This window comes from Solenopsis invicta, chromosome 4, assembly GCF_016802725.1.
Source record: "Solenopsis invicta isolate M01_SB chromosome 4, UNIL_Sinv_3.0, whole genome shotgun sequence".
In the NCBI taxonomy this organism is placed as follows: domain Eukaryota; kingdom Metazoa; phylum Arthropoda; class Insecta; order Hymenoptera; family Formicidae; genus Solenopsis; species Solenopsis invicta.
In genome coordinates this window covers 18584202-18608122 of record NC_052667.1, presented here as the reverse complement: position 1 = coordinate 18608122, position 23921 = coordinate 18584202, and the positions used below count along the sequence as shown (strand labels likewise).

Genomic DNA, 23921 nt, shown 5'->3' with positions numbered 1-23921 from the left:
GGAAAAAGTATTAAAAAAAATTAAAACAAAAATTTTTTTAACATTGTTATAAAGTATTCTTTAAACCATTTAACTTTCTATTTGAACATTTTTCTCTATCTCTTATAGTTTCGATGATATACACTTCACAAGAAAAAAACCGATTTTCTTCTAAGGGGTATTTTACCTCCTAAAAGTGAAAACGAGCACGTATAAAAAAATACGTGTCCCCTATTTTTATTTGTACTACAACATATTAAAGACTCGTCAAAATCGGAAAGGGATACCTGTGTCGCTTTTCTTGTGAGTCATACATAAAATCAAATAACTTGTGCACACATTACATATTCTTGCTCCAAGTTTACAATTTTTTTATAATGAGAAATATGCATGCTGGCATTTAGTATCCGGTTGTGAATTTAGGCAATTTTTTTGCATCTAAATGTGAAGTATTTCTGATACTAAACGCCCGTTTAAGAACCGTTCTGAGTTAAGAATTTGGACATTCTCCTAATCAAACTCATGATTAAATTTTATTCAGTGTTTTGAAATTAACGAGTGATCTTTGTTATTTCAATTAAAATTATTACGGTATTCGGTTGTTCTCGTTTTTAGTTTCCTGCCTGTCTGGCCTACATAGGAGGCGTCACATTCTTTATATGAAATTTTGTACATCACATTTTTCTTAAAGTTCATTGAGTGAGCATCCTTCTGTACTTTAAAAATCCTGCTCAATTTATTGAGACTAAAAAAAAGTTTTAGTTTAAAATCTTTTGTATAAATCTATCTGTTTTGCACTACCGCGCTGGACTCTCATTAGTCTTATATTTACTCCGATTTTTGTTAAATCTTGATAGTCGTTTATTTAAGTATAATTTGTTTTTATTATTTACTTGTTATTAACAAAATTAAGAAATGTAAATTAAACTATTGTTACGTCCAGCCTTAAAGGAGAGGTAGAAATGGTAGGCTTGTGGTACGGACAAGGCAGAAAAGAACGTAACAAATGCTTTAACTCGCGGTCGTACTGATTGGGCATAAGGCACGAGGCCGAACGCACTTAGGGACTTTGAAATAAGGACCAGCGTGTGAAAACACGTTTTAACGCCTTTTCGAAAGTCGTGCGATCGTTGGCTCTGATTTGAGTCAGAGTTGAATCTCTTTAACTCGGGATCGGGCCTAGCGTAATCTTAGTTAAGAGGAAAGGTGACGAGATGGGTTAATTAAATTAAAGCCTTTTTAAGACCAAAACTTAACACACATTTTGGTATTCAAAACTCGCGTACATTGCTATTCTAAGAGATTAATTGATAAGATTAGCGTAAAATAGACGATTAAGTAATTATTAGAAAAATTAAAACTAGAGTACATAATTATAAAAATAAAAAAAAAGAAATTATTTAATGATTATTTGAAAGGTTAAAAGTAGCATACGTTATTTATTATCAATAAAAAATACAGTGTAGCTGAATAAAAGAGAAATTAAACTATAACATTATTATTTTCAAGATTATTACAAAGTAGTTAATTAGTGAAGCTGAATTTTAACATTATGATAAGTCCGTATATGAGGAGGAGATAGAATTAATTTATTCTTTAATAAATTTATAATTATGCGTTGAGATTCATATTTTAACTATTAAATCAAATTAGAACTTAAGATTTAAAAATGGAAATAGAACATTTATATTTACGTAGAGATTTAAGGAATATTTAGAAAGAAAATCGGGAATTGTTTTAAATGGGAATTGCTGTATCAATCCGAAGAGAAAATTTTGATACCAATAAAAAAATAATAATAATATAGGGAGCAAGGAGTTGGAACATGAACGGCTGTGATTGCTCATTAATGATTGATTTCTGGCGAGTTGAATAGAAAATTGAATAATAACCGAAAAAGAGTGAAAAATTTACTTATAGTAGCAGAAAAATGACGTTTTCTGATCTTTGGAGGTTGTTAATGAAGAACGATCTTGAAACTAGACGATCTGCGTCTCGCGTACAGATTCTAAGTTCAAAACGATTTTAAAATAACGCGCACAGCTTCGACTCTAGACTGAATCTAAGAATAAGAATCTTGGATCTTGAATCTTGAAAAATAATAATGATAATGATGACGAAGCGTCAGGAAGTTGCACATTTTATAGAGCTTATGAAAGGGCGTGGGGGTGATCGAGTGAATAAAGTGGAGATTTGGTTGGATGAAGTTTTTTGAGATTTCTCTCTTTTTTTGTAGCTTATTTGTCGTTGAAACTTTCGGGCTTGTTCGTTGGATATTTAATCAACGCTCTCTACCAATCATCTTTTCGAATGATCTCTCGTTGGCTAGTCTCCATTTTCTCCTGATTTTTCTTAACTTGAAGAGGGGCGAGCAGTTGCGTCACCCAATCGCTTAAGGGATTCGTTATCTACGATTTTCCTTCCTGGAAGGTTCAATTCTGACTTTTTATATCGCCGCGTCCGTTTGTTTATGACTCTGTTATCACATGAAACATCTTTCGATTTGTAATGAAACATGCGTTCAGACAAACAAAGCCAGAGTTATGAATTTTGATTTATAGTTTTATAGTTTTTGTCCGACATCGTAACTCAATCTTATCTTTCGTTGTCACCGAACTTAACTCTTAAACACGTAAGTGGGTCTGAGAGACCCCATATGAAGTTTTGAACGCTTGCTATGTGAAGACGGAATGAGATAGGAGGTTTGGACCAAGACGTAAAAAAAGTTTGAAATCTCCTTTTTCGATTGATATGGTTGATCAACTTTTTTGGTCACTTAGAATTCGAATGGCACAGCACCAAAGTTTTGTTAGGGCCAATGCGACCCATATAGTGTGAAAGTGAAACTTTTTTGTGAGTATTTTACATAAAAAAGCTGGACAAAATACGTTCGAACAGGTCGATTTGCAGATGTTACTCGAATATACTCTGTCTAAAGTTGGAATACTATAAAATGCTGTAGAAAAGGGAGTTTTTCCGAAATATATCATGAAACACATCAATTTTCAATTTTAGACACGATTTAATCAAAAATACCTCATATTTGCCTTGTTACATAAGTACATTTTTTAATAGAAATAACAATGATATAATTTTTTTTTTGAAAGTATGAATCTTTAGTTTTAAAACGCCGTATTGTAAAGTTCTTCACAGTTTTTTGTTGCAAAGAAATGATTTTTTTTTTAAGTGAATTTTTAGATGGCCAAAAATACCTCATATTCTCCATGTTACATAATTATACTTTTTAAAAGGAATGACTTTGCCAAATTTTATTTTGAAAGTGTGAATCTTTAGCTTTATAACGCCTCATTTGAAAGTCCTTAAAAGTTTTTTGTTGCGAAAATATGATTTTTTGAAGTAAAAGTGGATTTTTTACCAATTTCTCATTTTTGCTTAATGGTTTTTCTTTTATAGTTTCACAATAAATTATTTGTCGGCAATGCCGATTGTGCAGTCACACTCCTAAGATTTTGAACTTTTGTTTAAAAAAAAAAAATTGTAAAAAAATATGAATTGTAATCAAAGTTATAGCTTTTCAAAGTTGAAAAAGTCTTTCAGACCCAAAAATGTGTTTCTGTATTTTACAGGATCGGTGTGTTTAAGGGTTAAATATCATTTAGGTTTTTCTTCTTTTCGAGTCCTGGCTTTGTTCGTTTTTATGGATCATTGTTAAAATGAATAAATATTCGTAATTTCGTCATCACACGATTTCTCCTTTTTTTTGCTTTTATTTTATTGCTCCGGATATTTGAGCATTATACCTTTCAGGGACAATGTTCATTTTTTTCTTATAATAACCAAGAGATGGTGTTTTTATAAAAAAGAAATGGATTGCTTCGGATATGATGATTGAGTGTTGTAAATCTTAAGTACAATTTCCTCGCTTATTTCATATATGCGAAAAGGGAAATCGTGGAATCCTCCGGATGTAACACTATCTACTGTGGCAAAAATATGACTATGGAGAAATCTAGTGTAATATTGCTATTACGTGTATAAATAATTTGATTTACCGTACAAAATATATTTTTTGTTAAAACATTTTTAACGTAAAATATATTTTAATTTATATTTTTGTTCCGTGCATTCTAGAGCATTTCAATAATCCTTATCTATTGGATCAGTGCAAAAGTTCGTGCCCGATTCGTACAGATAGAGCTAGTGAAGTAGTATAGCAACTCTGTTGTTGTTTACATATGTATATTATATATTATTAGAAAAATAACAGTCATAGGTGTCATTTGAGCATCAGAAATTGCTTGCTTTGATTGAATTTAAATCATGAAAAAATTATTGAAAATGGATAAGGAAAAGTTGCCTTTCTGACATGTGATGCTTTACGAGTCTCGAAAAGGAATAACTGTTAGCGCAGCGACGTAACACATTCAGAAAGTTTATTTGGACCGTGCACCAGCTTTTCGAACGATGAAAAAGTGGTTTGCAAAATTTTGTCGTGGTGATTTTAACCTCAAAGACGAATCTCGTTCTGGGCGTCCTTCCGACGTCGAAGACGATGGTCTGCGCGCATTAATAGCGCACGCATTTCGACGGAAGAGATTGCTGATATGAGGCCCTGAACATTGATCGATCAACCGCGTTCCGGCGTTTAAAGAAGATGGGACTCATTTTAAAGCTCGACACTTGGATTCGTTGTCTGAAAAGAACAAGTTGGAACGCATCTCCGCAGCCGTTCTTTGCTCAGACGCTTGGAAAAAAAGTTTTTTTGAATTGTTTGGTGACTAGCGATGAAAAATGGGTGTTGTAAACGTCAAACGTAAGCTTACTTGGAAGAAAGCAAATAAACCGGCAGATTCAGTTGCCAAAGCTGAGTTGCATCCAAAGAAGGCCTCTTGTTGTCCGTTTGGTGGGATTGCCAAAGTGTTATATATTTTGAGCTGCTTCCTGCTGGACAAACGATTGATTCAATCAAGTAATGCCAACAACTAACCAAATTAGACGCAACAATCAAAGAAAAACGTCCGAGCTTGGTTAATCGTAGGCGTCTTTTTCTACCATGACAACGCCAGACCACACATATCAAAAATGATTCTGGATAAATTGAAACAATTGAAATGGGAAATCTTATTGTATTCACCATATTCTCCGGACATCCCTCCGATTACCATTTGTTTTGGTCATTACAAAACGATTTAAATGGCAAGAATTTCGATTCTTTGGAGGCTGTCAAAAATCAAATCACCGCGTTCTTTGACGCAAAACCATGCGATTTTTTCAAACGTGGTATCCATGCATTGATTAAACGTTGGAAAATGATTGTCGAGGACAGTGGCGAATACATTATTGATTAAGGCGGTTTTATAACAATAACAACTGCTTAATTTTTATTTACAAATCGGGCACGAATTTTTGCACTGATTCAATACCCAAGCAGAACAGAGAGTCATCACGACGTCAAAGTGACTGCATAATGATCATTAAAAATCACTTTTCAATCAATTACGATTCATTTTGATGTCGTTTTGACACAATTGTGAATCACTTCGATGTCATTTTGACTTGTTGTTCTGCTTGGGTACTTTCCGATTCCAGAAAGCTAGAAAGCACAAAAAATAAATAAAATTCCATTGAAGTACTATCTAAAGGTTATTTCAAATTCATTTCTTATAGACTCGAAAAGGATTCCTTTTTGAACCTGACAAAGAACTCACAATTAGTGATATAAAAGTGAAGTCTTTTAAGACCCTTAAGAATTCTTTTCGGATTTTCTGTATTATCTGTTTCGTATTGCTGTATTTATAAACTAAAAAAAATACTTTTATTAAATTGGATAAAGATAAGCGAACTAAAGCAACGAAAAAACCGTTACCGTAAAAATATAACCGCGTTACCATTACAAGAAGTAATGATTAGAAGAAACGCGTTACTTCCCAACTTCTTATGTATAAGTTGAACTTTTTTAAGATACAAAGTACCATAGATGGGGAGATGACTTGGAACAGTGCAGTTGATTTGAGACAGAGAGTACTTTTGTTGAATTTGGCCGCATTTATGGGTCATTAGAGAAAATTAAAGAAGTTAAAATTACAAATGAAATATTTTCTTCTTTATATTATAGATAGATATAAGAATACAGAATAGTATTTCCGATAGGATTTTTATTAAATTATATGATGAAATCTTGCACAAAAATTATAAACTGCAATTATGTAGGAATATTTATAAAAATATTTATAAAAATATTTTTTTCAAATTATTGATATAACTATTTTCCCAATTAATTTCGAAATAGTATTTTGGCAAAACTGTAATGGTATGGCGAATCATTTGAGTGATATATTTGCAAAATTAAATTTGGAAAGAAATTGTTTAATAATTCAAAAAAACGTTTTATAATTATTTAATTTGGAACACAGCGCCGACCTTAACTTTGACATATACTTATGTTATAGAAGTGGAGGTACTGATCAGCTTTTTTTTTAAATTAATCAGCAGTCTTGTATAATCTACGAGATATAGAGGAGAAGAGGGTAATATGGCACCCATTATCATTTTATTGAATAATTTTATTTATAATTAATATTTTCTATTGAAACTTGAACGATTATATTCGTCAGAGTGTTGTTTGACAGATTCTAGACTCAAAGTAATGAAATAATTATTATTTAGGACGTGATTTATAAAAATCTAATGCACTGCATAATCGGTAGAAGAAAAAAAGTGATTGTAATATGACTATCCATAAAAATAATTTTAAAAAATTGGTTTAGTTTAAAAGAAACACAGTACCTTGTTACAAAATTATATGTTTTTAAAGTAGTAAAGAGAGATATTTTGATCGTTGCTGTATCAAATTGAACAAGAATGCCTTTTACGGTTGCAGCTAGGTCTTCGTGCTTGTATTATTTGTGTGATTTTATATACTTTCCTCAAGTTCAATGAACTGCGGGTCGAATTGATTTTCAGTTATAGTTCATTGAACTTGAGGAAAGTATATAAAATCACACAAACAATACAAGCACGAAGACCTAACTGCGACCGTAGAAGGCAATCTTGTTAAATTTGTATTGTTACAGCAACGGTCAAAATATCTCTCTCTACTACTTTAAAAGTCACGCTGCCTTGTAAAGCGTTCATAGTCGATTATTGCGAGAAATATCATCACAGCCTCAGTGGTCGAGTTGGCTAAAACACCCGTACCAGAAATTTGGGAGGTCCCAAGTTCGAACCCTGGCTAAAGTGATATTTTTCACAATAATTTCTTTACAGTTTTTTCAGGAGAAAAAAGGTTAATATTTAATAATACGTAATATTACTTAATTTTGTTTAATTTAGAATTGTGTTATGACTAAAAATTAATTCGGCGCGCAGTTCATTGAACTTGAAAAAAATATATAAAATCACACAAATAATACAAGCACAAAGACCTAGCTGCGACCGTAGAAGGTATTCTTGTTCAATTTGTATATATTTTTAATTTTCTATTGTGTAGAATTTTTCTGATTTAGAATTTTCCTGCGTTTAGAAGCTTTAGAAGTACCATTAGAAATTTCATTAAAAATATTATTTTATCCCTGTTTAACATTAAACAACAAACATAAAATGATGTCTCTAATGTTTCTAAATACCGCCCTTTAGAACGACAATCGATTTATCGAAGAAATATTTCGATATAAAAATTTCGCTTAAAAACTCATATTAACAAAATTTCATGTTATTGTTTTAACTTTATATGACTTGAAATGTATACGGCCGAATAAAAAGTTAAATAACAAAAAAACACTCGAGTGTATGTAGATACCTTCGTGTGATAAGACACTCAAGTTTAAGAATAATGAGGAAGTGTACGTAATTAAAGGTTAAAAGTATACTTTGAAAAAGTTTAGATATATTGTCAGTCATTATGTATTGGCATATTAGCATCACTAAAAAACGGCGGGCTATTAAACAAATAACTCCATAAGCAATTTTCAGAATATGTCACCTAATAACGGAAATAATAGGGGTAGCCATATTGTCGACAATAGCCATAATACCCTCTTCTCGTCTACTTATATCAAACATTTTTGAAATTTTATTATTTTTGTTATATGACACCTTATATATGGTAGATAGTGAACAAATATGTATTTTAAATTACATTTCACTAATCTTAAGAATGTTTACATTCTTGAACAATAATAGACCTCATTTTGACTAGTAAACAGAAGGAGAGGTAGAATGGACCTCGTTTTACATAAGTTGAAAATCCAGATAGAACACGAGGGGTTAGTCACTGAGGTAATTTTTGTACAAGGGCTAGGTAATTCAGCGGCAATTCAAACGGAATTTTGGGTAATCCAATGTAATTTTGGGTAATCCAATGTAATTTTGGATAATCCAATGTAATTTTTAAATCCTAAGTAATCTAAGGGTAATATCAAATAATCTGTAGGTAATTCTATGTGTTCCTAAAGTAATCTCAGATAATCTGAGGTAATCTAAGGTAATCTTTGATTTTTTAGTAAACGTTATTGCTGAGCATGTTATATTTTTATACAACAATATACATTTTTAATCAACTTTTGGAGTTGACGTAAAAGAATTGCTTTTTTTATAATCTAAAAATTGTCATTGCTAGATTTTTGCGGTATTACATCTTGTAACGCTTTCTCTCAGGCTGCAAATATACGAGCGTTTAAAAATTGCGAAATTTCCAAACTATTTTAAGCAAATTTCTTTATGTTAAAAAATTTGCCTAAAGTAAATCTTTTAATTTCTTAAAACGGAATTCTCTCTCTCGAAATGAACAATGGGTTGTATTTATTTTCCTGCTGATAATGGATATAAATGGAATAATGCCGTTCAAATTGCTATGTAAAGTTTCATAAGTCCGCCTGATTCAAAACAAATTTTAAAAAAGCTAAAAATAACTAAAAATATATAAAAATTGCGAAATACATTTTTATCTACAATGAAAAGATATGTGCAAAATCTTTTAAAAAATTTTTTATATTGTTTATTCTTCGAATTCGTTTTAGAATTGTTAAGAATTACTGTTTCAAAAAGTTGTGCCCGCCACACGTGCTTACAGAAGATTTCATCGTTTCATTGTTTTGCGTATACGCATACGCGATGCATTTCGCTGCTGAGAAACAATCACATATCGGAAACACAGTCTTTTTCGAGTCTGTACTGGTCTATACTTGATGTAAGCGAGACGTTACGCGCTCTGTGCTTGATACAGTTTTTGTGGTTTTATTATCGAAATCGATCAAAATGGAAAATTCATTTTTAAACAAAAATTTGGCTCATAGAAAAAGATTATTTTTAATTTGAATATCTGTATTTATTTTCTGAATATGGCAAAACTGGATCTTAGAATAAAATGATTTAACTCTATCAAAAAATTTCATTACTTCAAATTCCTATATGTTAGTAGAAATCAATGCTCACTTCTTACTTATGCTTTTTCAAAAAATTGTATCTGACTCTAACTTGAATTCTAGTATGTCCCATGGTTGATGAGTAGCCAACCATGTGAACAAATTTTTTGTTCAACAACAAGCTTAACTTCAACTTTTTCTACAATAGTCAATTTTAGTTTGAACGATATTATGAATAGAATTAAAAAAATTCAAATCATACAAAACGTCAAAAATGATTTAAAAGATCAGTTTATTTTCCCAAGGGAAGTACATAATCGTTTAGGTATTGGAAGTAATGAAAATTTAAGTGATATCCCAGATGATGTAGAAATTGAAAACATTATTTATTATGTCAACTCTTACAGAAGCTAAATCGGACCTTAATAAAATTGGCATAAACAACATTCCTGAATCGTATTGGAAAAATATTAATTGTTTCCCAAAATGTTTGGAAAAAAAATTTTTTGGAAGATATTGATTTAAATAATGATGAGGATGATAATTTAATTTATAAAATACCTATTAATATTTATTATGTGCTAACTTCACAGAGGTTTAATATTTATATTTAATAGGATATTGTTTTGTTAGTATATTAAAAGATCTCAAACGTTAAAAGTAGTCAAACTTCTTACTATGTATACCTACATATAATACATATTCTGTTTGTGAAAATTTTTATATTTTTGTGTTCTTGTATGAAATAAATATTTGTTTTGTAAAATTGTTTTTTTTTAAGCAATGAAAATCTAAAATTGATTTGAAGAAATAATACTTTAGCTACTCGTATAAGGTAATTTTAGATGAGCAAAGTAAATTTGGTAAAATCTTGGGTAATCTCAGAAAATATGACGTAATTTTTAATACTCTAAGGTCTTGGATAATCTTGGATAATATAAAGTAGTATTTGATAATCTGAGGTAGTATTAGGTAATCTGAGGTAATATTGGGTAATCTGAGGTAGTATTGTGTAATCTGAGGTAGTATTGGGTAATCTTAAGTAATCCAAGGTAATTTAAAGGTAATCCGTGTTAAAGGTAATTTTTGTACACCATAACCGCTAGTGACCAACCCCTCGATAGAACAAAACAATTATAGACCTTGTTTCGCCTTATAAGCTGGGAAAGTGTGGAGTAGACTTCGCTTTGCGTAGAAAGTTATAAATCTATGTAGAACAAAACAATTATAGACCTCATTACTTTCCATAAGTAAGCTGGGAAGGGGAAGGGAGAAGGGATAGACCTTGCTTTGCATGGAAAGTCGAAAACCTATAAAATAATTATAGACCTTATTTTGCTTTGTAGGGGGGAGGGATGAATCTTGTTTTGCGTGGAAACCTAGCAAATGAAAATGTATTGCAAATTTGTAATTCATTTTAATTCATTTGAATATATTTTAGAATGAAAGACAGCAATTAAGTCATTTCAATTCTATGTCGGATTAAAATGGATGACCCTCGAAAACTTCTTTTAGATTGAAAAAATAAAGATTATTTCATTTCAATCCCGTTTCACGGATTAAAACAGATTATATGGCTTGCATGATTTTTTTGGATGGAAAAAAAATAAAAATGTAATTTTAATTTCTCCTCATGAATTAAAACAAATTCAAGGAATTCTTAAACTTTAATTGGACAGAAATGGATTCGTGTGATCATAGTCAAATCCAAATTTTGAATTTTTGAATCCATTTCTATCCATTTTAAATATTTTGAATCTGTTTCTGTTTGCTGGGAGGTTGTAAACTCAAGTAGAATAGTTTAGCCAAAATATACAAGGTATCACATAACGAAAATAATGAATAATAAACAATAATAATTACATCAGACTGACAGAAATAAACATGAGTTTAGCAAGTCTATATCAAGTTTTCTCTGAAAAATTATAAAGAATTTTGCTGTGAAAAAATACCTCCTGCCAGGATTCGGCATGGATCTCCCGGCATTGCGAAAATTGTAAAAATTAAAAATTATTATTCTAACAAAGAACTGTGGCGAATACACTTCATGCGCTTATCTCGGGACACTGATTAAAAAAAAAAAAAACGTACAGGATACATTTTTTTCTAATGGAGGATAATTTGATACAAAGAACTTATATATGTATAAAGAGTCAAAATAAGTGTATTGAACTGTGTTAGAAGTAGTAACACACAATCAAACATAAAACTTAATCAAAAATGAAACTTACTCCAAGTCATGTTTATATATGTATCTATGGTATTTAAAATTGAAGGGTTCCCTACAAAAATCAAACAGATCCATTAAAAAAAATCTGAATTATGGTATATCAAATCACTTTCTATCACTTTGTATCAAATCAGTAACATCATACATATCGTAAACAAGTTTCTATTGGAAGAATCAAATAACTCGGAAAATAGACAAATATAAAATTTCGATAAGAATAACACAAATTCAAATTATTTATATATTTTTTCTATTATTTAAATAAATCCTCAAAATATTAATCTTAAGAGGATGCTAAAATACCATGAATTACCGTCATTTACAGAACACTAAATATCTTCGAATTGGCATTACAGAATCACAAAAACTTTTTTTAGAATTGAAGTACGTGTGAAAAGAAGATGCGCTTTGGTCAATTTTAGAAGAAAATCGAACAAAAATTAATGAATCATTAAAAATTCACTCGTAGGGGAAAGTAGGGTTATTGTACGCTTTAGGTAATTGTACGCTTCGTGGTTTGGCATCTTTCCGATGAATAGAGATTATATCACGACGATATTTGTAGGCTGAAGGTATTTTTTTAATATATAACCATACGTTATATCATTTAAAAACGTAGTTAATTGAAAAAATAAGAAAAAGTAAAATCATGATTTTTGTTCCGATTTCGGCATTCAGAAAATAAGGCAATAAGTCCGTATTTTTAATTTATTCATTTAATCTTGTTATACCTAACAAAAGTACGTTTTGTTATGCGTTTTTTGAGCTATTGTTTATTAAATTTTATTAAATAGTCATTGAGTAATTGTTTTTTTATGAAATCAAGTCCGCAGTGGACAATTTTACGCATCCATCTTGAAAGGTGTGAGACCACGTGAGACCAACTATAGTGCCACTAGTACAGTATAGTGCAGCTAAAAGAATGGGTTATAACCTCATTTTTCCTCCGCGTATTTTTATCCAACCGCACGTACAATTATCCAAGGCCCGAGAAATTTTTTCGTTTATCCACTTATCTCTTTTTGCTGAATATAGCATTACCAAATGAAAAATTGTTCAATATGACAATGCATAATGATAAAAAAATGTTTAAAGTTTTTATTTCTGTACTCATATCAATTTCAACTTCAAAAATCACTCCAATGCGATAAATTTCCCTTAGGTGCGTGCAATTTACCTACTTTCCCCTATAGTTGTCACCTGAGATTAACTTTACCTTAATACAGAAGTTGTGTAGCTCGTACGTACAAAATGATAGTAGAGCATACTTCAGAAAACATGCACAAATAACATTGACCGTGAAATTACTACTAAACGCCTAACAAAAAAGATATGCTAATGTGCTTTTACCACATGTATATTTCGCTCAGCAAAGCTGAACTATCATGAACAGAGCAATATGGTCCACAACAGTAGTTGATAGGTCTTTTCACAGATGGCGAAATAATCAAAAAATAAAGATAGATCTATGCGATGGACAAAGAGCAATAGTCTGGTTTCGCTCGAAAAATAATCTACAATGCCGACATCGAGAAAGTTCTTCGGTCACTATAGCATCCTCTTAAGCTTAAAACTATATATTTTTATTTATTATATTTGGAGAAGTATTATGTATTTATACAATGAAAAATAGAAAAAGATATTTTTATTAAAACAAATTTATAAACTTTTGTAAACAAAAAGTGAAAAAATTATTGCTTTATACTTTAAATATTTCCTTCTTTACTTTTATCATTATTAATATTATATTATCATTATCAATATTATAAAGAAAGATAAATGTTGAATAAAATATGGAATAAATTGATAGTAAAATTTCCGCAAGAACCAAACAAGTTCAGAGGATTTTTATTTTTTATTTTAAATGGGTTCTCTAAATAATACGAGTAAAGATTACAATTTTGTTCTTATAAGTACTTATATACATGTCCGAAAAAAATTATAATATTTATATAAACTCAATGAGATAAGAAAGAGCCGATAAGAGCCGACACTAGTTCTTAATGTGTTATCAAGATCCAGCGTTTAATTTCTTCTTCTGTTTTAATTTCGAATTTTTGTTACTGGGAAGATGACCCAAATTAAGGGTCGAAATGTTTGATGTTTGTTAAATTTAATAAATAATTGTTGTAACACATTAAGAACTAGTGCCGGCTCTTATCGGCTCTTTTTTTCTTATCTTATAGACTTAGAGCCTTAATTTTGTCATAAATTTACATAAATGGTTTGAAAAATGAAAGGTTTTTTTCTTTCTTGAAAATTCAACTTTTTGAATTTGTTTGGTTTTTATAGGAAACTCTTCAATTATTTTTATCATTTAAAATCTCGCTAATTTTTCAAAGAATTTTCTTTAAATGTGTTTTTATATATAAATTCTTTTCAGGGTAGTATCTATCCTTACTGTATTCGTGAATAAAACGCTCTTGTCTAGTGACATTGTGAATTTGGATGCTCCCTTATTTGTAACTTGGTTTCAATGTATAGTGAGCGTAGCTATCTGCATTACTTTACGCAGAATATCTCAATGGTTTCCAGACTGTATTGAAATTACAGACGGTAGTCCGTTTAGAAAGGACACTTTGAAAAAGGTATGAAAAAGTTGTTTTAAATATATTATTATACAATATTAATATTTTTTCCATTATAATTAGAAACAAATTTTGAGAAAAATTTTAGCATAAAAATTTTTTACACTTTAAATTGAGAGATAAACATTCAATCAATTTAATGAAAAAAGTATGAATGTGAATTAAAATGTATGAAAGAACAGAATGGTTTTAAATCTTATATAATTTCTAATATTTTTTTATCTTTGTACAAAGGTTTTTTGCATTTTAACAATTGAGAAATAAGCATTTTATAAATTTTTTAACGAAAAGATATGAACTTTGAATTAAAATTTATGAAAGAATGTCGCTTTAAATCTTGTAAAATTTTGCGCTTTAAATTGAAAAATAAATGGAAGCAAAAGAAGACTGTGATCAATTTCTAGATTATATAAGTTTCTAGTCACTTAGATATAAAGAATTTTTCTGTAATTGCCCAAGTTTTCTTTGTGTTTAATCCAAGCTTTAAATCCAACACGATACAGGCTCTGGCTTCCTTTCTGGCTTGGCACAGCCTAGATTTTTAATCTTTAATACAGCTTTAGTCCCTTACGTTTAAAACAGTTTCCTCAGATTCCTAGGCTTTGATACAGCCTTGGAAAATAAATGTAGGATGACGGGATCAAACTCTTTGATTATGAGTCGACTGTTTTCACACGGAGCACGCTTCACTACTAAATTAAGAAATAAATATGCAATAAATTTAACGAAAAAACATAAATTTCGAATTAGAAGTGTGTAAATCACAGTGGATACAATTTGATTCATTTTCTAATTTAAAAGAATTTAATTCGATTAATTTGAGAATTTCGAATGATATTCGATTTCGAATCAATCGCCTACTTTGTTTTATTTATATCTCTTGTGTGACCAATCTTGTCAGTCATACCAATTCTCGTACCTGATAGTTTATTAACTTTTAAAACTTTTGTACCATTTCTAAATTTTAAAAATTAGCAAAAATTTGTATACACAATAGACAATCGTCTCCGTAAATTTGTTTCAATTCATAGATTTATATCGTGATTTTATAGAATTTATAAAACCAAATTTAAAATGGCTTCATTATATATACATATTTTCCTAATAAAGTGCACTAAAATATTATCACACTTCAATAGTAACATTATAATTTATGAAATGCTTACTTATCAATATAATATATTTAATGTCTATAATATCTATTATATGCATTATTTTTACTTAGCACATCATTTTTTGTAATTATTTTCTAAAAATTTTTGCAATTGTATCATACATTAAAAAAAAACCGGAACGTTATTAAAAATACTTTATTATCTTTAAACGAACATGTAAATCTAAAAAAATTTAATTCGAATTTAATTCATATTCGAATCAAAAAGATTTGGTCCGATTCAACATGAAAATTTCAAATTTGATTCAATTCGATGTCGAACATGTCATTAAAGATTCAATTTGAATTCACAAATGCTTGATTCGCACACTTTGAATTAAAATGTATAAAAGAAGGTGGTTTTAAATTTTATTTTTCTAACAATTTTTATATTTATGTGAAAAAATACAAAAGGTTTAATATGTTCTAAATTTTTGCAGGTACTGCCATTATCAATCTTGTTCACTGCAATGATAGCAACTAATAATTTATGCTTGAAATACGTCGGTGTCGCATTTTACTACGTGGGTCGTTCTTTAACGACAGTATTTAATGTTGCATTTACTTATATTTTACTTGGTAAGTGCATTTATTACAGATAAATTCAGTTAGACTGAGTAGAAATTATCTAGAAGAAATTAATCAGCGAAAATTGCAGGACAAACAACATCTGTCAAGTGTATAGCATGCTGTGCGGCGATTATCGCCGGGTTCTGGTTAGGAGTAGATCAAGAGCATATCGCGGGCTCTCTTTCCGTTCTTGGGACATTTTTTGGTGTCCTAGGATCATTATCGCTGTCCTTATATTCTATCCGTATGAAGCAGACACTTCCGGTTGTGAATCAGGACATCTGGTTACTTTCTTATTATAATAATGTGTACAGTATCATCATCTTCATCCCGTTAATGATAATTAGCGGCGAACATCGTACTGTATATAATTACGAGAAGCTTGGACATCCCCTTTTCTGGAGCGCCATGACACTCGGCGGTGTGTTTGGTTTCGCCATCGGATACTTCACCGCGCTTCAAATAAAAGTTACGTCCCCATTGACGCACAACGTCAGTGGTACTGCGAAAGCATGCGCTCAAACGGTTCTAGCGACTTATTGGTTTAACGAAGAAAAGTCGTTTCTCTGGTGGATAAGCAATATTGTTGTCCTCGCTGCCAGTGCATCTTACGCGAGGATCAGGCAACTAGAGTTGAGCAAAGAGTACAAAGTTGAGACACAACAGCTTAAAGTTTAACAATGGTAATGAAGCCACAACAAATTTTATTCAAATTTTTATATTTAAAATGCAGGATTGGGTACTAATTAAAAAGTTAAAAGTTAAATAATGAACAATATAAACGATATCCTAATATAACCGGAACAGTGTATCAACTCATTTAAATAACAAGAACAGCTGTACAAACTATTTATAAACATTTACAAGATTTCCAAACTGTGCGTCACTTGCCAGACTTAAAACACAGAACTTTTAAGAACTTAGATAAAAAATGTAATATCAATAAAATTAAATTATTAATCAATTTCAATGCTTACAAACATATCTACTACCCCTCCTTTTTACCCCGAAAACTATAATTTATTGAATAACGATAAGTATGCGGTCTGCAGTTTTGGGAATCTTATAAATGTGTGCAAATTCACCTAGAAAATTATTGAGCACTAAGATCTGCTTTCGACCGGTATAATCGTTCCCGTTATTTAAATGTGTTAAATAATAAAGTTAAAGGGTTAACAATTGTTAATTTAACTTAGTCAATTTTAAATAACTTAATTTTTAATTTTAATTAATTATTTTTGAAACACAAACTTTGATTTATTTTTTTCTTAAATTAAAAATTTATCTATATAAAAGAAAAATATATTCACAGATAAAAAAAAATATTTTTTGTTATTTTACATAAACTTATTTATAAATAAAATATTAAAAATGTGTTTAATGATCCATATTGTAATTATTTTGAATAATCTTTTCATTACAAAACTACGAATTTCTAATTTAATATGAATAATGCTTTTCAAAATTAAATTGAGCTTAATTTTAACTTAATTATTAATTGAGTTAGCTTTTTGTTCAGAACTTTTAACATAACTAAATTTTATAAACCATTAACTTTTAATTTAAAAATTAAATATATTTATCTTACTCAATCCTTAAAATGTCATGTTTTACGAAATTTTTTATATTTCAAAACTCAATGTACGGAAGAGACGCAACAACGTTAGTCTTTACATGCAAAACTGATGGAAGTTTGTTCAACAGTTTTGCAACTTTATATACATATATGTACATACATATACAGGGTGTCCGAAAATAGCTATTTATGTCCTGGATTGATAGAGCAAGTCAAACTGAGAAAAAAAGTCCTTTACCACTTTGCAATTTTTGTAATAGTTAACGAGTTATAAATTAATAAAAATAGCGGATTTACTCCCGCCCGTCGATCCAACCGCGCAATCGTGATTGCCAAGCGCGCGGAGAGTTGTTTTCTAACAGCGATGGCTGCGTAATATTATTTAATGTTTAATAATATTCTGTATGTAGGCGCTATTTAACATAATCTTAATAGTATTTTCGAAATATTAACATAAATATGTACATGTGTAATATTACAAAAATATTCTTATAATTTTTAGATTTAAAGAAATAAATGTTTTTTTATACAATTATAATAATAATAATAAATGGTACATTTAAACTCATTTCTTTGTATGGTACGAAATTTTACGTATTTACGTACTATTTTGTACGTAAATTTTATTTTATTTTAAGAAAATACATATTTACATTAATATTTCGAAAATACTATTTAACATAATCTTAATTTAAATAATTTTACATTATAGTATATTAATTACAATATTATTTAACATTAAATAATATTGTGCACCTACATACAGAATATTATTAAACATTAAATAATATTACGCAGCCATCGCTATTAGAAAACAACTCTCCGCGCGCTTGGCAACCACAATCACGCGATTGGATTTCGCGGCGGGGAGGGGAGGGCTAAATCCGCTATTTTTATTAATTTATAACTCGATGACTATTACAAAAATTGCAAAATGGTAAGACTTTTCTTCTCAGTTTGACTTGCTCTATCAATCCACGAGGACATAAATAGCTATTTTCAGACACCCTGTATGTATATTATATATATACAGAGTGTTCTATTTTAAATAATCCAGCTAAATATCTCGAAAACTAAACCCAGGAGACAAAAAAGTTTCAGACAAAAGTTGTATGATTTCGAGGGGGTCATAAGTGGTGTCATTAATTTGACTTTGAATAGTTGCTTGAAGATCACGTAAAGGACACCTTCAATTTTTTTAATGGGACTGCCTACTTTTTATTACATATTCTTGTAGCTTATCTCAAGACCTTTCCAAAACACTACAAGAGAGTTTATTTTTGTTAAGTACTTTCCGAGTTGTGACGCTTGAAAATTACAGTACACCGTAGCTTTCAAGCCTCACAACTCGGAAAGTACTCAACAAAAATAAACTTTCTTGTAGTGTTTTGGAAAGGTCTCGAGATAAGCTACAAGAATATGTAATAAAAAGTAGGCAGTCCCATTTAAAAAATTGAAGGTGTCCTTCACATGACCTTCAAGCAACTATTCAAGGTCAAATTAATGACACCATCTTATGATCTCGTCGAAATTATATAACTTTTGTCTGAAACATTTTTGTCTCCTGGGTTTAGTTTTCGAGATATTTGGCTGGATCATTTAAAATAGGACACCCTGTACACACAGACACACACGCACATGCACGCACGCACACACAGGGTGTCCCAGAAAGCTTGCCTCCCCTTTTAAGAGCGGATTTTTTGGAAAATTTTAAGAAAAAAATTCTTATACAAAAGTGTCGAAGGTATAATAGTTTTTAAATTATTCGCAATTAAAGTTTAAGAATCACAGAGTTTACATTTCGCGCGCTCAGGCATGGTAACATGATAAGGTACTACAAGGGTACTTTGACATTGAGGTTGTCATATAAATACGCTGTGACATTTATTGTATATTATGAAATTATGACTGTAGCAAACATATGCATATTTGTACATTACATATGCATACCAGGTGTATGCCTAAGTTTTTTCCGGTTTTTTGGTAAAAAAAACACGTAATTTTCAAGGGAAATTAATTTTTTATTTAAAATATTGGCCATCGGCTTCTACACATTTCGCCCATCTTTCAAGTAATTTATGAATACCATGCCAGAAAAACTGCTTGTCTTTTGCGGCAAACCATTTGTCGAGCCATTTTCCAACTTTCTCGAAATTGCTGAAGTGCTGCTCTGCGAACGCGTGCCCCATTGATGCGAAGAGGTGATAGTCAGATGGCGCCAGGTCTGGGGAGTACGGCGGGTGCGGAAGGATGTCCCATCCAAGAGATTTTAAGGTATCTTTCACTGGTTTTGCTGTGTGAGACGGCGCATTGTCGTGTAACAAAATCATTTTGCCATGTCTTCTGGCCCATTCCGGTCGTCTTTCGATTAATGCGTGGTTTAAATTAATCATTTGTTGGCGATAGCGTTGTGTATTAACGGTTTCGCCGGGCTTCAAGATTTCATAATACACAATACCGCTCCCGTCCCACCAGACACAGAGCATGGTCTTCTTGCCGAAGCGATTTGGCCTTGGTGTTGATGGACCGGCTTCGCCAGGTGAAAGCCACGATTTTTTCCGCTTTGGGTTTTCAAAATAAATCCATTTTTCGTCACCCGTCACAATTCAATACAAAAATGATTTCTTTTCGTGGCGTTGAAGCAGCATTTTACAAGTGACTTTGCGATTTTCCATTTGATGTTCATTCAAATTGTGTGGGACCCATTTACCCGTTTATTGTGATCTTTCCCATTGCTCGTAAACGTCTGCTAATTGTTTCTTGTGATACATGTAATGCTTCTGCTAATTGCCGTTGAGTTTGAGTTGGGTCATCATCCAATAATTCCTGCAATTGCTCGTCTTCGCATTTTTGTGGTCTACCAGAGCGCTCACTGTCTTTCACATTGAAATCACCACTTTTAAATTGTCGAAACCATGTCTCACATGTTCTAATCGATGGAGCGTGTTGACCATGTTTCTACCAGCAAACGATGACTTTCAACAGCCTTTTTCTTTTGATTAAACAAAAAAGCAATGCGTGCCGCAAATGTTATTTTTCAGGCACAAAACTCGACATGATCACTGAACAATAAAACAAAGACGCTAGTTTTTGGCGGACTCAACTTGTGTGTGTTTGTAATTCTATGTCAGACGAACAAAATGACGTATGTGTCAAATTAATACGCTGCGTACTTTTCGCTGGCGCCATCTCTTACTGAAACCGGAAAAAACTTATGCATACACCTGGTAATTAACGTTTTCAATAAAATATTAATTCAATAACAATATGTTACGATTACCGTTGGGTCAGTTATCAAAATCAATTCATTAACATGTTTATATGATAAGAACTTTTCTTTTTATAAGAACTTTTCTTTTTATAAGAACTTTTACTTTTTAATACAGTACCATAACAGTTCTTATCATATGAACATGGTAATGAATTGATTTTGATAGCTAACCCAATGGCTATCGTAACATCTTGTTATAAAATTAATATTTTATTGAAAACGTTAATTATGCATATGTAATGTGCAAATATGTTTGCTACAGTCATAATTTCATAATACAAATGTCAGCGTATTTATATGACAACCTCATTGTCAAGGAGTACCTTCGTGGTACCTTATCATGTTACCATGCCTGAGCGCGCGAAATGTCAGCTCTGTGATTCGTAAACTTTAATCGCGAATAATTTGAAAACTATTATACCCTCAACATTTTTGTATTTTAGGATTTTTTTTTTAAATTTTTCAAAGAATCCGTTCTTAAAAGGGGAGGCAAGTTTTCTGGGACACCCTGGGTGGGTGTGTGTGTGTGTGTGCGCGCGTGTGCGTGTGTGTAATTTGTACGTATGTACAAATATTTTTGCGTGTATATATCTGCATGTAAAAGATAGTATTATAATATCAAAAATTTTAAATATTAAAATTATATGTGTCCACGAACACTTGTACAGGTTGTCCCAAACCAATGTATAAAAATTATCACGATGAGATAGAAGAGATCGAGATAAATGAAAAAGTCTAATACTATTTTGCGATATTTGCAATAATTTTTGAGTAATAAAATATTAAGGTCAGCCGAATAAGAGCGCGTAGAGAGACAAGGGGTCGCTCGTCTGAGCCGTAGGTCCGCCCACTGCGGCCCGATTGTAGGCGACGGTAAGTGGCGCGCGGCAAGGGAAAGGATAGCTTGGCACCACATCGCGTCGAACCGGGCGGTCTTACGGCTCAGGCGACCAACCGTTTGCCTCTCCGCGCGCTCTTATTCGGCTGACTTTAATATTTTATTACACGAAAATTATTGCAAATATCGCAAACTGTTATTAGACTTTTTGATTTATCTCGATCCCTTCTACCTCATCGTAGTAATCTTTATACATTGGTCTGGGACACCCTGTATATCGTCTGACAGTATTCCAAATATCACAGCATTATATATTAGGAGTATAAATAAGTTTCCGCCGTTTCACAAAAAATGGCGCCACTAGTATATTATGGTTGAAATTGTCTGTTGTAAAACGTTATATCGTAAGGTTGGACATCTGGCAACAACATAACCTTAAAATATTAGCGATTTTGTATCAGCATCATATATCTTTTTTTGTGCGAAAATGTCGAGTTTTGAGCCGAATAAGCGTCATTTGCGGGAGCTTTTGATTTACTTCTTTAATTTGAAGAAATCTGCAGCCGAGGCGCATCGATTGCTTGTAGAAGCATATGGTGAGGCTGCCTTAAGTGAGAGAAGTTGCCGTGAGTGGTTTCACAAGTTTAAGAACGGTGAATTTGACGTCGAAGACAAAAAACATAGCGGAAGGCCGAAAGTGTACGAAGACGCGGAATTGGAAACATTATTAGATGAAGATTCGTGCCAAACGCAAGAAGCACTTGCACTTACATTAGGAGTGACTCAACCAGCAATTTCACATCGCTTAAAATCATTGGGAATGATTCAAAAACAAGGAAACTGAGTTCCATACGAGGTGTGTTCAAAAAGTATCGCGAATTTTGTGTTTTTTCAAAAATTATATATTTATTCATGAATATCTATTTTGTCCCCTTCAAAGTAATCCCCATGAGATATTATACACTTGTGCCAACGGTTTTTCCAATCTTCGAAGCACTTCAAAAAATCATTTTTTTTTATCTTGTTCAGCTCCTCCTTCGATGCCGTCTTTATCTCGTCAAGCGTAGCGTAACGTCGTCCTTTCATGGGCCTCTTCAGTTTAGGGAACAAGAAAAAGTCACAGGGGGCCAGATCTGGGGAATACGGTGGCTGCGGCATCATTAGTGTGTTGTTTTTGGCCAAAAAGTCGCGCACAAGCAACGATGTGTGAGCAGGGGCGTTTGGTACGAATTTCGCGGCGACCCGTCTCATGCCCAAATCATTGATAAAAATCGAATGGCACGAGCCAATCGATATGTTTAGGTCCTCAGCAACTTCTCTAACGGTGATTCGACGATTGGCCAATACCATTTTCTCCACTTCATTAATTTTTTCGTCTGTTGTTGAAGTGCTCGGGCGTCCGGCACGCTCTTCGTCGTTCACATCTTCTCGGCCTTCTGAGAACATTTTGTACCACCGATAAACGTTGCTTCGGTCCAAGGTAGCTTCTCCGTATGCCACAGTCAACATTCGGAATGCATCCGCGCACTTAATTTCGTTTTTCACACAAAATTTGATACAGGTTCTTTGATCCATTTTTTTGAATAGGTAAAAATCGAAGACGATCCAAAACACGTGCAAGCAAAGCAGCTGTCAACAATTAAGTGAACATTCAAAATGGCCGAGCTTGTCGGCATAAGTGAGAGACATGAGTACCAACATAACGCCACAAAAAGATCGAAATTCGAATATACGTAACCCGCGAAAATTCAAAATTCGCGATACTTTTGAACACACCTCGTATGAATGAACTGAAGCCGAGAAACGTTGAACGCCGATTTTTCACATGTGAAATGCTGCTTGCCAGGCATAAACGAAAGGGTTTTTTGCATCGTATAGTCACTGGTGATGAAAAATGGATCCACTACGATAACCCAAAGAAGAAGAAATCATGGGGACCATCTGGCCATGCTTCAACATCGACAGCCAAGCCGAACATTCATGGAAAAAAGCTCATGTTGTGTATTTGGTGGAATCAGCTTGGTGTCGTGTATTATGAGTTGCTTAAACCGAATGAAACCATTACTGGGACTGTCTACCGAACACAATTGATGAGATTGAGCCGAGTACTCAAGGAAAAACGTGCCCACTACTACTCCAGACACGACAAAGCTATTCTTCTGCATGATAATGCTCGTCCACATGTTGCGGCGCCGGTCAAAACCTACCTGGAAGCACTCAATTGGGAAGTTTTACCCCACCCGCCGTATTCACCAGACATTGCTCCTTCTGATTACTACCTGTTTCGATCGATAGCGCATGGCCTGTCTGAGCAACACTTCACATCGTATGAAGATACAAAAAATTGGGTCGTTTTGTGGATAGCTTCAAAAGATGAAGCATTCTTCCGACGC

General features: G+C 32.0%; 1 protein-coding gene across 5 annotated transcripts in view; it reads left to right on the top strand.

Moving 5' to 3' along the window:
* Nucleotides 1–16840, top strand: part of LOC105196191 (GDP-fucose transporter 1) — a 34986-nt gene extending 18146 nt beyond the window's left edge. For all 5 annotated transcript variants that reach the window (XM_011161985.3, XM_039448260.1, XM_026139675.2 and 2 more), the window contains 3 exons: nucleotides 13916–14120; nucleotides 15714–15852; nucleotides 15932–16840. In XM_011161985.3, the coding sequence (XP_011160287.1) occupies nucleotides 13916–14120; nucleotides 15714–15852; nucleotides 15932–16521 (934 nt within the window). In that variant the 3' untranslated portion in view covers nucleotides 16522–16840. The remainder of the gene's footprint in view (nucleotides 1–13915; nucleotides 14121–15713; nucleotides 15853–15931) is intronic.
* Nucleotides 16841–23921: the final 7081 nt, after the last annotated feature.